The 15,710-nt window shown below is 45.6% G+C and overlaps 2 protein-coding genes across 2 annotated transcripts in view; one reads left to right on the top strand and one right to left on the bottom strand.

Annotated features, from left to right (window-relative positions):
• The first annotated feature begins 351 nt into the window (after positions 1-351).
• CCN1 (cellular communication network factor 1) lies at positions 352-3,342 on the top strand. The gene is made up of 5 exons (XM_054213245.1): positions 352-594; positions 710-926; positions 1,264-1,611; positions 1,748-1,950; positions 2,060-3,342. Exons 1-5 carry the CDS (start codon positions 352-354, stop codon positions 2,357-2,359), a joined length of 1,311 nt encoding a protein of 436 aa, XP_054069220.1. The 3' UTR covers positions 2,360-3,342.
• A 9,151-nt stretch (positions 3,343-12,493) lies between these two features.
• The window catches only part of ZNHIT6 (zinc finger HIT-type containing 6), a 34,372-nt gene continuing 31,155 nt past the window's right edge, over positions 12,494-15,710 (bottom strand). Inside the window, exon 10 of the mRNA XM_054211496.1 lies at positions 12,494-12,864. Within this exon, the coding sequence (XP_054067471.1) occupies positions 12,779-12,864 (86 nt within the window). The 3' untranslated portion in view covers positions 12,494-12,778. The remainder of the gene's footprint in view (positions 12,865-15,710) is intronic.

The following is a 15,710-nucleotide window of genomic DNA, read 5'->3' as shown; positions in this document are numbered from 1 at the left end:
TAATGGGGAAAAGATCCGCACGACGGGGTAAAAGACCCGCATAATGAGGGAGAAGACCGGCATAACGGGGGGAAAAAACCGCTTAACGGGGGAAACGACTCCCATAACGGGGGGAAAGACGCGCATAACGGGAGGGAAACCCGCATGGCGGAGGGGAAGACCCGCACGCGGGGGGCACTGACCCTGCTAGCGGGGCCCAGCCTGCCCGGCGGGGCGGGGGCCGCGTGCCCGCGGGAGGAGCCCGCCCCCCCCGACGTTCCCGCCCCCCGCGGCCGAGGCCGCCGCCGGCCCCCGCGCGCTGCCGGGCGGCGGGGCGGGGCGGGCGCGCCGCGCGCCAGCCGCATTCCTGGGATGCCGCGAGCGCTGGCCGCGGCCGCGGCCCGGAACGCGCGACGTCAGCGCCGCGGCGCACGCGGCGGCCCCCGCGCCCTATATAAGGGCGGTCGCGCTCGCTGCCGCTCCAGACCGCGCCGGCCCCGTTCCGCGTTCGCCGCCTCTCGCTGCCCCTTCGCTCCCGCACCGCCGGCGCTAGACATGGGCTCCGCGGGCACCCGCCCCGCTCTGGCGGCCGCTCTCCTCTGCTTGGCCCGCCTGGTAAGTGCCGCGGCTCTGCGCGGAGGGGAAGGAGGGAAGGATGCGGGGGGGAGGCGGCGGGTGTCTCCGCTCCGCTGCCGGCGCTCACCGGCCGTCGCTCTGCTCCGATCCGCAGGCTCTGGGCTCGCCATGCCCCGCCGTCTGCCAGTGCCCGGCGGCCGTGCCGCAGTGCGCCCCGGGCGTGGGGCTGGTGCCGGACGGCTGCGGCTGCTGCAAGGTCTGCGCCAAGCAGCTGAACGAGGACTGCAGCCGGGCGCAGCCCTGCGACCACACCAAGGGGCTGGAGTGCAACTTCGGCGCCAGCCCCGTCGCCCTGAAGGGCATCTGCAGAGGTAAGCGGCTACCCTTCCCCCGGGAGAAAACCCCGCTCCCCGTAGTGCCGAGGTTTAGTAATTTCGAGTCCATGTATGGTTATGCTTTGTTGTTGGTAGCTTGGCAGAAAGGCACATGACTTCAGCAGTCTGGAATGCGATTCAGTATGTCTGGGCTGTGCTAAACGCACATAAGGAAAAGTGATTCCTGACTAACTTATTGTTCTGGCCCCGTGTCTCCGGGGGATTGTAGGGAGCTCTGCCGTAAATTGAATTTAACAGACCAGCAAATACCTGTGCTCAGGCGAGCGATTCCCACCGCTGACTCCCTCCTTTCCCTCTCTGTTGGTCTCTGCAGCACAGTCCGAGGGGAGACCGTGTGAATACAACTCCAAAATCTACCAGAACGGCGAAAGCTTCCAGCCGAACTGTAAACACCAGTGTACGTGCATAGATGGAGCTGTGGGCTGCATCCCGCTCTGCCCGCAGGAGCTCTCTCTTCCTAACCTGGGCTGCCCCAGCCCCAGGCTGGTCAAAGTGCCTGGGCAGTGCTGCGAAGAGTGGGTCTGCGATGAAAGCAAGGATGCGCTGGATGAGCTGGAAGGCTTCTTCAGCAAAGAGTTTGGTCTGGATGATGCCGAAGGCGAACTAACCAGGAACAATGAGCTAATAGCCATTGTGAAAGGAGGCCTGAAAATGCTACCTGGTGAGTAGGGGCTAATCTCTGTGACAGTTAAGGGGAGGAGGCAGGAGGATGGCTATGGGACTCCTTAGACCCCAATAGAAAGAAAGAAACGCCATGAGAGGACATATTTAGGCTAAGCCCTCCTTTTCTTTTCCAGTTTTTGGATCCGAGCCACAAAGCCGAGCTTTTGAGAATCCCAAATGCATTGTGCAGACAACCTCCTGGTCCCAGTGCTCAAAGACATGTGGAACTGGCATCTCCACAAGGGTTACCAATGACAATCCTGACTGCAAGCTCATCAAAGAGACCAGGATATGTGAAGTGAGGCCATGTGGCCAGCCAAGCTATGCCTCCCTAAAGGTAAATACAGACTCTTCCGCTGTTCCTCTTCTTTCCAAACTGCTTTGGGTAGAGGGTAAAGGCTTGAGAAGAATCTCCTGCTAATGATATTATTGCCTCTCCTTTACAGAAGGGAAAAAAATGTACCAAGACTAAGAAGTCCCCATCTCCAGTGAAGTTTACTTATGCCGGATGTTCCAGTGTGAAGAAGTACCGCCCCAAGTACTGCGGCTCCTGCGTGGATGGCAGGTGCTGTACGCCTCAGCAGACCAGGACTGTCAAGATCAGATTCCGCTGTGACGATGGGGAAACCTTCACCAAGAGCGTCATGATGATCCAGTCCTGCCGATGCAACTACAACTGTCCGCATGCGAATGAAGCTTATCCCTACTACAGACTGGTCAATGACATTCACAAATTTAGGGACTAAGTTGTGTTGGGGGTGGGACGCTAAAGAGAATTTGGAAGTAACCAGCCACGGAGAAAGGACCTCTGATGGAAATGGTGCCTTGCCCATTTGAGGGCAACTTTGAGATGTTACAAGAGTGCACTGTGCAACTGGACACTAATGCAACAGAGATTTAAGCATACTTAAAGCTTCATAGTACTGGAGCAACTTTACTGCTTCTTTTTGGAGCACCTTACCTAATTATATACTGTTTTCTGTTTGTAAGTGATCAGATAAATGTTTTGTTCCGGTTATGAAAACTGTTTGGTTTTTTTTTTCTATCCTGTTCAATTTAACACTATGCTTCTCGTCCTCCCTCCATCTTCTCCCACCCTTTCCCAACCACGTTGGAAGTTACATTCCTTCCTGAGGTGGGCACTTGTGGGGTGTTCACAGTGGCAGCTATTATGTACCAAGTGTAGTTTAATGGCAAACAGAAATCAGTTGTTTTAAAGCTGAGTATTTTATTTATCAAACTGTAGCTTTTTTTTGTTTTTCTTTGTGTTGTTTTTTTTTTTTTTTTACCCCTTCCAGCCCCTGTAATACTGGAATAAGTTGTAAATGATTTTAATTTTATATTCAATGAATTAAAAGAATTTATTTATGGAATTAATCATTTAATAAAGAAATATTTACCTAACTGCTTTTTGTAGAGCATTCTGATAGGCAGCAAATGCAAGAGCTTTCTGTGAAAACTTTGAATTCTGAAAAGCTTAGGTTCTCTGAAAATTAAAACAAGCTCCGCTACAGATGCAGCGATGAACTAGAAACCTGAGTCTGATTTCTTGGGTAAATGACATTTCTGAAGTGGTGTATGCAGCCTGCAGCCCTGTGCTCTAGGGTGTATAGACAGAGAAAGCTTCTTGGCATTGAAAGCAAATGTTTGATAGAGAGAGAGAAGTGTTAATTAGACTGTCAGATTATTCAAACCATCCTGGAATTTGCAGCATAAGGTACTTCATTAGAATGCAGCGCGTGCATGGGGATGTTGAACATTGGGGTGGAAGTGGTCATCAAGTCTCACATTTTTTGGTGGCTGCTTTTTGCAAATTAATACATTTCTGTGGAAGAAGAATGTTTCCTACGGTCTGCAGGAGGTAGTTTGCTTTCACTAAATTCAAATTAAATGAGCTTGAAGCAATGACTTTTGTTAATCCTAATAACCCAGTGATGAAAAGTAAACATACTGTTAACAGGAGAAGAATGTGAGGAATTTCAAGTACTTCTCCAATAGAGTAAAAGCCAAAGCAGCCGCTCTTTTCTCTTCCTCACCTCCCCTTCCCACTTTTTAAATATGTAATTACACTTTTTACTGTGGGACACAGATGACATTTGGCTAACTGAGGGAGTTGTAAGATAGCTAGCTGGCACACGGTGAGAAAACAGCACTTAAAAAACAATGAGCTAGAGAAAGCTAGCATCCAATCTGAGAAAGCAGCATCCAACATTTGTACGATGCTGGTTAGCATAAAGCTGTGCTACAGATAAGACCAAAAGGAAACCTGCAACGGGGCTTTTTTTTCTCCTTCTCGTCACTTATTCTCTGGCAAAATACCCTCCCATAGTCCCATAAGAAAGCTACTTCTCATAAAACCCAGAGACTGAGGCTTTAGAATTGTGAAGGGGCGTCATCCAGTGTCAAATAGTTAGATGCCGAAGTGGTTAAGACTCAACTTTTTATTAGAGTAGACATAAATATTTCAATGGAATAAATGGCCAAATATCTCAGAAGCTCATCTCTGGCAGCTAATGCTTTGCCTGAAAAATCACAGCCGGCTCTCTTCTGCTCAGTCAAGTTCTCTCCCCGAAGGCATTCAAAACTTGAGCTGTTTTGGAATTCACCACCTGGCCACCAGTCTCAGCTGTACCTAAACTTGTCTGTACGGTATTTGTTGACAGTAAAAGCATAAAATGCGATGAAGTGCTTTTGTTTGGCTTCTACTGGCATCTAGCAGCCAACACATCGCTACCTCAGCCGCTCGCTGAGAAACCATCGGGTTTCCATGCAGGGTTACTGCGTGGAGAGAGGCAGAGGAACACGCTGCTCACAGCCACCTGGCAGCTGGAGGCGCATTCCTCGCCCTCCCCACTGCCACCTGGACTTGAACGACACCCGTCTTCAAACCGACGTAAGTAACAGTTCCCTGAAAAATTACATGTACGTGGGACTATACTAGACGCAGAGACTACATGCCTGTAAGACGCACACCGCATACAAACAGAAGCATCCCTTCCAACTCCTGCCTCAGGTGGGGCTCTTGCCAGGCCCTGGGTTTGACAACCTGCACTTTGGGCTTTGCACGTTTCATCAGGTAGAGAGAGGGGTGGTGGTTCTGTAAGCTGTAAATGTACCGTTGGGAGAATAAGGGCTGCAGGAGCAGATCATGCTCAGGAGTGAATATACTAAATGAAATTATCCCGCTATAAAGAGAGGGAATGAACCCCGCTAAAACGAACTGCAACTCTTCCAGAGCAGGGAACTCACACCAACTCACTGTCACCCGTAAAGTCCTCTCTCCAGTTTTTGCATTTCACAATTACATGGCAAAACTACTGAACTCCACAATTCCCCATACTGTAAAAGGAATCAGTGCCTTTTTCTTGTGTATCACCTTTGCACTTGCTTTTAAATCTTTATACCCTCTCTTGTTCCAGCAGAAAAAACCCTAAATACTAAGCACAAAATTACAAATGATAAAAGCACAGGTTCCTTTAAGTGCGATCAGCAGGGCCTACAGGTAAGGTTAATGAACACAGCTATAATTTTACTTCTTGGTCTTGATCAAAACCTAAACTATCAATATCCCTCTTCAAGATGAATACTAGAAGATAAGGAGTTAAGAACATAATAAATGATGTACATGACAAGACACGGTCAGTTTTCAGCACACTTCAATTCCAGGCCATCGAGCAGATGAAACCCCGAAAATGAAGTCACCTGCAGGGTGTGGAGCTCCCCTAAACCCGGCAGGCAGCAGGAGAGCCCCGCATTGTCTGGGCAGCCCTGGCACGCCAGAAGGGCCAGCAGCATCGCCGAGGCTGCGGCCACCGTCCCCCCCCAGCAGCCCCTGCTCCAGCCGTCCCCCCTCTCCCCTCTCGCGGGTACCACGGCTCCTTCGGCTCTTTTATTTCTAAGGTGCCCCGCTTTGTCCCGCAGCCCCCAGGCAGCTGCACCGGTGCGAGCGCCGGGGTCACCCGAGGATGGAGCGCGGTGGCACAGGGCAGTTGCTGAAGCTGGTGCTGCCGCCGAAAGGAGCATTTGTCAAACTACAGTCTGTGGAGCCCTGGGCTCGAGGCGCTTCTTTACAAGGGTGTGATGGTGGTAACCACTATAATACCAGGGTCACATATAACATCTTCCCTTAATAACGAAGGCAACACAGTGAAGACAAAGTTTCTGCTTCCTTAAGCGCTGCATTGCGGGAAACAAAATAGAAGCAGGAGTATGCAGAAAACAGATTTCCACAATTATGCTAAATCCTCTCGTGGGATGCTGCTAGCTCGCTCTCCTGAATGAGCAGCAGATGAAGGAAAAGGCAGCATCTTACTGACAGCGTGATAGCCAAGCTATTAATTAACCCTCGCTGGGCTGAGCCATGAGAACCTCTATACTCTGTATATAAATGACTGCGGAGCCCACAGCAGAGCGGTCCCCGCTGGGCTGCCTGACCCTCCGGGGGACGGGTCCACCTGGGAATTGGGACCACCTCCCCGCCGCTGGTGGGAAGCTGAGGTGGCACATGGGCTGCGTGGGAACAGGCAGCGGCACTGCGGACAGGTGGGATCACTGCGGGAGGACTTCTCATGCTCACAGTCCACCAAAGCTGCAGGAATCCCCCCACGCTCCAGACAAGCTCTGCCACAGACTTGGGTACGCAGGAGAATTTCTAGGCTACAGCTGCACGGGTCTTGAGGACTGAAACAAGGAAGCTTGCATTGGGCAGTCGTTCGGGGTTGGAAGTCAAACCTACCTACCTACACAGCAGCAGGTACACGTGTCACACCAGAGGCTTGCTTTCGCCAGATGCTGTCCCTTCTGCGCTGATCCTGCAGAGAAGCACTTCGGTGCACGTGCATGTTTTAGTTTACTCCTGTCTAATCAGCGTAACCATTTCCAAGCAGCACCCAGAGCGCTCAGCACACAGCAAAGGAAGGCTGGGTACTCTGCCTCACGCCTGTTTTTTCATGTAGACATGTCCTTGTTTTCATCTTCACAATTTTTTTCTCCACGTTACATAGCCACGTATAAAACCGCACACGGAAACATGGCGGTGCCATGGTGAGAACAGTAACATACAACTAGCTTTGGAGATACCTATAAGTGCATTTCAACTCATGAACAACTGAACTGCACTGAACTGCAGTGAGACTTGGTGTCTAGAAAATATAAATCCTGTAAAAGACGACTTCAAACAACAAAATGATGCAATAGGCATCTGTGTCTATTACCCTGTAAAGACCAAACACCAAGAAACTGAACAGATTGTATCCAGTATGCTACGATTTTTTTGTCCCCCCAGAAAAAACTACAAAGCTATGACTTCTACATACACAATTTATATTGGAGAAGATCCTGAAAGACCCCAAGGCACCATTCACATAAGCAACTTCATCTGTCTTGAAGTACACTTACAGGATGGAATGTAGCAACCGTCCAGGAGGAAAAGATTATGCAAGATTTTGTAAAGTTCTCATTTACTAGACAGAAGAAATTTAAAGGTAAGGTGCACAGATTTGCCCAGATGAGAATCTAGCTAGGACACGTATGTTTACAACTTAACCTTAACTTAACTGAATGCTGTTAATGAAGGCGCTCCGTTACAGGCGTCAGTTGAACAGCCAGCAGTGCAGTCCAACAATATTTTGAGAACACTGGTTGAGCACCAGACCTAAAGGAGCCCAGCGGATCGCCTAAGTCGAAGACACCAGTTTCTCAGAAGCTGCCGATTTCGTTGAGCATCTCAAACCAACCACGTTAGAGCCTAATTACCTCATGAATTTGACAAAATTAGACATCAAGACAACACAGCTGTAAAGCCAGTCTATTAATGGGATCTTAAAACAGGAAAATACATTTTACTCTACAGAAGCAGATACTCACGCTGTAGTGGAACAATCCCACTAGAACCAATACGGATGCCCAAGCACAGCTGAAAGCAGAGATTGGGAAAAAAGCTCAACCAAGAGATACCATGGAGAGTTTAGGTATGAAAGTGGTGGGGACTTCTCAGGCAAGCTTTTAACACCACCCCTGTCTGCTCTTTTTCCTGAATACCTCATCCACCAACTTAATTTTTACTCACTTGGACACATACCTCTACTGCCTGTTGGCACTCTTGGCAAAATGGACAGGTTCTGTGGCTACCACACGATTCAGCAGAAAACCTGGAAGCGAGGGGTGGAGAGGCAACAGGCAGCTTTCACAGCCACTTCTTCCTCCTTCTTGAGGCAGAACTGGGATAACAGGAAGAAAGCGGCAATGTGATTTTAAAAACACCTTTGCTTTCTCCACCAGCTGGGATCATGCAGGAACCAGCCAGCTCCCAGTGTGGCAATTTATTCTCTAAATCAAGACTCCCTCTCCCCTCTCATTTCTATCCCTGCTTCTTTGGCAGATTATTTTTAACCCACCGTGATTTGTCACGCAACCCCGCAAACAGCTGTACTGATGCAACTAATGCAAAAAGAAGTCTAATGCAAAAGGATAAGACAAATATAAGGACTACTGTGCCAGTTAAGAAAAAAATAAAAATCCACCGTTTCTATCACTAGTAGGAGCTAGTAAGTCTACATAGACTTCTCCTTGCCCCCAAAGGTAGGCAAGGCTCTAGCAGCTTCCCATATTTTATCACTCTATCGGTTTTTCCTGCCAAAACCCCTACTACAATAAGATAGCCTGGAAATGCTTTTCGGCAGGAAAAATTAGCAGTGGTGAAATCAGGCCAAGACAGTGGAACTCTGCTTCCAAAACAAAAATATGTTACAATGCACAGAGCCAGCGAGGGAAAGAAGCTCTCGCAATAAAAGCATCGTTATCGCTGTCCGATGGGCCACCGAGACGCGGCAGGACACAGTGGGAACACATTTCTGTTATCAAATCACCGACAGACAGGCAGCAAAACAATTATCCTTGTTTTTTCCTGGTTTTGTACATGTCATCTGCAACTTCCCTTTCAGTTTCAGTATTTATTTCGAGTTGTTTTTTGCTGCCATTTCTTGTTTGTCTTGCATACATGTGACTTCCTTCCACTTCACCACAAAGTTCCACCAAATAAAACCATATGCACTGCCATAGCAACATTTTAACACAAACACAGGGCAATCTTTGTTCACTGAAGTACACAGTTCATTTTTTTTTTCTCTTATTAACAGAACGTGCATCTGCATAGAGTTTAACCAAATGTCATAGCAACAACATAAACACAAATTCAAGATATTTTTTCCTTTGGAGGGAGGAAGAATAAATGTTTTCAGGAAAAGAGCGTGGGATTTAAGAAAGCAGAACGAAATGTTTGGGACCAAATATGGCCTGGAGTTACATCATCACGGCTGTATTTACTCTTTGAGAGCCTGCTCTTGCAAGGTGTTGTACGTTCTCAGTTCCTACAGATGTCAACAGAGAACAGCCGTATCTGGCAGCGCAAGGTCTGCATCACGGCTGTTCATACACGACACGAAGGTTGTACTTCCTATCAGCGCTACATTGAACTTAGCAACTGACGGACTTTGTTAGACTAGAGTGCACGGTAAATGCAAAGTTAAAACTGCACTGTTCGACTGGAGTAACAAAAATCGGTCCGACGTGCCTCTAAGAGCCAGCGCCAACCGCACATTTTGCGGCATGACCCCTTTTTCCTCTACGGATCAACAATTGCTAATGCCGAGATAAATACGGTAAAACCTAGAATTCAGATGCATTCATTCAAAACTTAGCTGTTACGCTGGCAGGGGGTGTGAGGTCGTTTATCCATGACAACTCAGTAACTTATGCCTCATACCCCCAAGAAATTATACAAAAAAGGAAAAGAACCCAGTTCTCTCATATGGCTGACTCAATCCTACCTCTCAGCTATTGCTATGCGCTTAGCTATGCTCTATTTTTGTCCTCTATGCCTTGTGAAAGGGATGACTTCATTAAGCTTTTAATTTTTTTTAAGTAGCATGTTCATTCAGGACAAGAGCCCTTACTTACTCTTTGCTTTGTAAGCCGATGGTCCTTCAGCTCAAGCACGCTGCGAGGGTTCAGGGTTTGAAATCTGAAATGTCTAAACATTAAAAGAAATGCCATAACTACAGTACACAAAAACAACTTGTTCCTTCTGTGTTAAGTAGTTTATAGAGAAAAAAAAAATGAGTAAGTGTAGTAGGCATAAAATCAAGCACTCAGCGCAAGCTGGTGTTGAATGATGAAGATTAAAACAACATCACAGAGTTTTCATTCACAGACATCATCTGCGCTCAACCAAGGCAGAGTCCTGCAGGGATCCTCGTATAGTCTGATTACAATAGTGTGTTTTCAAAATGGACAGAACTGAAGTCTTCCAGGCAGCTTCAGCTCCACGTCTTAAATTCCAAATGCTTGACCAGAAATTTTAAAATACAGCTTTTAAAGGCGCCTTTTCTCCTTCAAGGTTATTACAAGATGCTCGTTCTCGGTTAAGTCGCTCAGAAAGGAATTAAAAACTTCCCTTAACTGCCTACGAAAGTGTCAAAAACCATCTGTCCAGCCAAAGAGTGCACAAGCTTTGAGTAAATCAGTCACCTCCTTCTCAGGAAGAATGACCGCTGTTGCAGGACCTGTACTGGTCACCTGTCATCCGTAAGGATGTGCTTTTAACCAGAGAGACCATCATTCTGATTCCTTTTTATAAACAAAAATTGAAAAAGTTTAGCAAAACTGAATGAAAATACTTGAATTTCATCTTGCATTTGATGAATAACCACTGTTCAAACTAGTGCAACTGTTACCGAAACCAAATAACAATAAGTAAATAGTAAGTTAGGAATGAATGGCAAAAGCTACTGTGGCCTTTTACTCTCAGTTTGATTGAATGCGGGAAGGTGATTGCCATCTCTGTTTGGGAAATTTCAGTTCTAGTAACCACCACAGGAATGCTCCTTAATTTTTTAAAGCCTTCATTAAGGTAGGAAAAGATTTAAATCTGAAGGACAGATTTAACCGCATCTTCATTTAAAAACAAATTACGGTTGCGTGTAACTCACAAGGAAGCTTGAACTAGATTTATATAAGAAAAAAACCTCAAGCAAACCCTTTCGTACAATTAATGAAAATCTCCAAGAGCGTAGGGAAGTAATGCAAATTACAAGCCTGCGTTCCTCAGCCAAAGACCAATCACACACGCATGCAGATCAACACTAATATTTGCAGCACACTAATTTCCACTGCGTGCTATGAATCTTAAAAAAAATGCCACGCTTTTACTCCAGATGAAACATCCCTGGCAAATGAACTGTGGCAGTTTTGCTGTTCTGCTCTTTTATCGGTGTTATTATGAATGGGTTCAAGACTGGTTTAAAGTAATTTGTGGCTACCGAGTCAGTGTGCAGTAATCACTGATTAGGAAAAGCTTATTCACTTTCACTGAACTGAAAAAATATGAAAGCAGCACCTACAGCTAGAAATCCTGCTCCTTTAAAAAGGGTTAAAAAAAACAAACATTGAAACAAGAGGTGGGCAGAGGACCAACAATGACTAAAAAAGAAAATAGAGCACAGGAGGCCACTGCCAGGCAAGAAGAAAAACTTCCCTGTTTTACCCGGGGTTGCAAAACACACAAGGGAAAGGACACGTGATACCGCTGTGAGAAAAAGTAGTATGTGACTACAACGGTCCGATGCTCTTTCCAGACTTCAGTAGCTAGATGGAATGGTGAAAGAATTTTTAACGTCAATTTATTTGCAAAGGTGTGAAAAAAAATAACTTCTAAAACTCTGAACATCTCAGAAATCGTCTCCGTGCAGTATGACTGGTAAGGAACCGACAGCCTAGTGCCCTGAAGCCCAGACAGGGTGTGGAGGCCCTCTCCCCTAAGGCTGTCACAGCCTCCTCTTACCTCAACAAGCTCCTTCACCGCTTTCTGCTGTCTTTCTACCCACGTCAGCGCTGGCAGGAAGAACACTTATGACTGGAAAACCACTTTCATGGCAGTTTAGCATGCATCCCCTGCCACCAACTTCTGTCACAGAGGTGCTCGTCTCAAGCAGGAGACAAACAGACTGGGGTAACAACGATGGCAGCAACAACCTCACAGGGCTGTTTACGAAGTCATCATGTCCTTAAGGCTTTACAAATGCTGACTTCACTAGACCCTTCCAAACTAACCCCAAACGCCTACGCTGATTCCTGGGAACTCCCCGGCGCAAGCGTGTCACCCCGCTCCCAGCACGGGCTGCTCTGCCCCTCCAACACACCCCGCAGGCACCGGGGACGCAGGGGCAGCGGTAAGGGGTCTGGGATCCAGAAATCTTCTCAGAAGTTAACAACAAAATTCTGTTGTCAGCAGATGATACAGTACAGGACTTTTTTTTTTTTTCCAAGGTTTATTTGGTTTTAAGTAGGTGAATTTAACTGATATTCCAGTAAATATTTAAAAAACCTGGCTTCAGTAGTTTTTTTTTTTTTACTCACTAGTAAAATGAGAACATAAAGTCCAATATATTAGCACTATCGACACTATGTATCCATTTCTATTGTTTTTAAAACCCATGCTGACTTAAAAGATCAGGGTAGAAGATTAAACACACAGCATCACGCCACCCTGAAAACATGGCTTGACCCATCCTTAACACATTAAAGAAGATGCAACCAAGTTAAGAAAAAAAAAAGAAAAAAGGTATTGCACCAAAATGTCATCATGTCACCGCAGAAGATTAAAGTCCAAAGTAAAGTAAGATGATTTGCAGCAGTTCAGCACGACAAAGAAATACCCTAAAAGAAAATTAATCTAATGAAACACCCGTGGTTTTTTTCTCAGTAAGCTTAAGCATTAAGGCTCAAATCCACATATAAATACAAATATGTGATCAGATATTTAAACTCAGAAATCAGATGCCGAGCTGCTAGGGTAAATGGAAAAAATATATTGTTGAAACTCATTTGGAAACTTTAAATTAGGGTTACTCTGATTTATTAAAGATACACGGACAAAAGGCTGCAATTAAATAATATAAGTTTTTTTCTGGAACCAACAATTCCCCATGTCTTTATTTACATCCCCAAATATGCATTCCTAAATCCAAAAACAGGCAGGCAGTTTGGGAGTGCTGCCTTTAGTGAAGGATGCCAAACCAAACCTCCGAGTTGTATAAAAAAAGATTTAATGAAATTAAAAAAAATAATGATATAAAAGTCTCATTCCACCCTCTTCTCTCAAAGAGCCGTCATGAACTGTCCCGAATTTCCCCTTCTTCCATAGATGAAAGGGATGAACTTTCACTGTCCGAGCTCTCTGCAGGTTCACTGGCATCTGAGGGTGTAGGACACAAACAAAAAACAAACAAGGAATTAGTTTCAGCAATGTTGTTTGCTCATCAAACAGAAGCACTGTCGTATCTTCTTTTCCTTTCCACCACACTCTCCTTGAGGATGGCTATTTCATTCGACATAACGAGTCTCATAACATGGGATGAAGCCCTGGGTAGGACCTTGTCGTTGAAGAAGAAAGCAAGACAATGTTCAGAATTTCTTTTAGTTTTTAAATCTTGGTCTTTCAGTCAAGCAGGTAAGCAGAGCATTTATTCCACACACAAGTCTTCCTCTTCATCCACTGAGAATTTCAAAGTGTTCTCTTAATCGTTTTAAATGTTGTTTTCTGTGTTGCTACATATATAACTGTAATGAATTATAAATAATTTACACTCCTATTAGCATTTTAGTTAAGATGGGGAACTACTGAGAAATTCTAAACGGAAAAGGAAAATTAAGATGGTGCACCTACGTGCTCCTTCCACGTGTTCCAGCGTCCCAAAGATGGTGTTAAGCTGCGTGAATCCATGAGGTTAAAGCTGCACAGTAACCTGTGCTTTAGAACACGGCTGTTGTGGTCTGCTGAGATGGCATCGTGAAGCACTCATTTCCCAAACTGGTCTTCAGCTTCACACCCTGAGGCTCCTTTAACAAGCCCCGACACCAGTCACCTTGTGGTGAGGTCACCAAATGCCACTGGTCGGTGGCACTCAAGCAACACAAAAATAAACTGCAGCAAAGCAGGCCCATGATTCACATTCTGCTCTCATTGTTATTTTCAGTATTTGATCGGACTATGAATTTAAAGAACGTTTTGAGCATTTAGTGTCAGATGCTTCATTAAGGAAACGTTACCGAAAGGAGCTGATGCAGTATAGTTACTGTCTTGTCCAGATAAGTTCTACAGCTGGCAAAGACGGGTAATACATAGGACACAGTGTGCACCTGTACCACTTTCAATGGAATTTGTTCAAGAAAATAGAAGCATTTCACCCAGAAACATCGGAGGTCACATTTTGTCTACATTAAATCTAGTGTATAATCAATTAACATTTATATGCCAGATATGTACTGAGTAATGCACAAAGTAAGGATTGTTTTTGCCTCTAAGTCCTGTGAAAGCTCCTGTAATCCCCTACTATCTTCAGCCATGACTGACCTTGTATGCTGAAATCAGAGCACCTGTAGTTTTTGCTATAAGCAAGTCAAGCATCAAAACATCACATAAAAGAATGTGGCAATCTTCTGACTCTCAGTGAAGCTCAACAGACAAATTTTAGCCTTAGTTTAGTCTGTTTCAGTAAGTTTTATTTAACAGGAATTATAGACTGTCTTCACTCAAAAGGAACATATTTTTATGCTGTTGATAAGCATTGCCTATAAATTAGTATTGCTCAGTATTTCCCACCATAAAACGGTCTGCAGTTCACTTATAATGTAAAATTTAAACTCTGGTTCAAATTTTTCAGTGCCAGTTTCCTTCCTCAATCCTTACTTTCCTTACTTATTTTGAAAGTTTCAGCCAAACTACCCCAGACATTTCTGAGAACAGGGATAGGAGAAATAGGCTTTTTCCTCACTGAGTTCTAGCAGTTGCTCTTTGAAGATGTCCAGCTCTAGCTCTCCCCCAGTCTTTGGGGGGAGTAACTTGAATCGCAGGGGAGAACGGGGATCTTTCCCCAGCACGTGCCTGTTGCTGCAGCTATGAAAACATGCCTCTGTTCTTCCTGGGGAAGGGGGTAGATCTGAGATTTCTCAGTAAAGAAACATCATTTTAGCAGTTAAATTTCCACAAGACACTGTTTCTTGTTCAGCCTGGGTCCTTTGAAAACAGACCCTGGAGGGCTGTGGTAGTGGAAGCCCCCGCGCTCCGGCAGACACCCCACCAGACACCCGCTCCGCAGAACGGCAGCTGTTTGCCTGGAACGCCAAGGGGAGGTGAGCCGGACGGGCGCTCTGGGACAAGCCTCCCTTGGGGCAAGCACGAAAGCGGCAGGCCGAAAGGAAAGGCAATATCGGCAGAGATAGGATAAGCAAGAGCGGGATGGATGGCTTAGGAGGAGCGTGCAACTGATACAAAAAGCCACGTGAGTTGAAGAACCCAGACTGCAAGTAACAGACAAGATGCCGCAGCAGAAAGGTCACCTGGGAGATGGGAGTGGGTTAAAGCACCTCTCACTACACCAGACTTCTCCCTGCAGAGGCTGGAGCCGAACCCAAGATTTCCATTCTTAGCAATTATCTGTGAATGCAACTGGTAAAGCAAACTAAATACTGGTTTTTCTCCTTTATTCTGTAAAGATGACCCAAAAGAAGAGTACAATGATTGTACCACACTTCGACAAAAGTGCTATTTAGTCTTCAAGTGGAATAACAGCTATGAAACAGCCCTCCTATTTTGTATTTGTGTCCTGGACACTCTTCCTGAAAGAACCTAGAGTTACTGTGGCACGCTTCCACTCTTAACAGAAAAAACTCCAAGAACACAGGGTCCAAAGCAAACTCGAGGCTGAAGTTGAATGTTAATACGCTAATTAAAAAGATGTACAAAAATAAATTATGATAAAGGTTGTGAAAATCATGTTATTTTTGCCATTAGTTATAATCTTCTGCTATATTATACCCAATGCACCTCAACAGGGAGCTATGCACTTGATTTGTATGGCATCTATAGAAAGTTTAAAAAAAAAAGATCCTGTGACAGAGATATGGGCACTTCCCCAGCTATTACCGTCTCTCTCTTCCCTTTGCCCATGTACTCTGCCTTTTACAGAGTCAGCTACTTGCTGCAGCAGCACAACTTCAAAATAATAGTAGTTCAAGCAACACTTAGGACAACCTCCCTAC

The sequence above is a fragment of the Rissa tridactyla genome, chromosome 8 (genome assembly GCF_028500815.1).
Source record: "Rissa tridactyla isolate bRisTri1 chromosome 8, bRisTri1.patW.cur.20221130, whole genome shotgun sequence".
NCBI lineage: Eukaryota > Metazoa > Chordata > Aves > Charadriiformes > Laridae > Rissa > Rissa tridactyla.
This window is presented reverse-complemented; position numbering and strand designations above follow the sequence as displayed.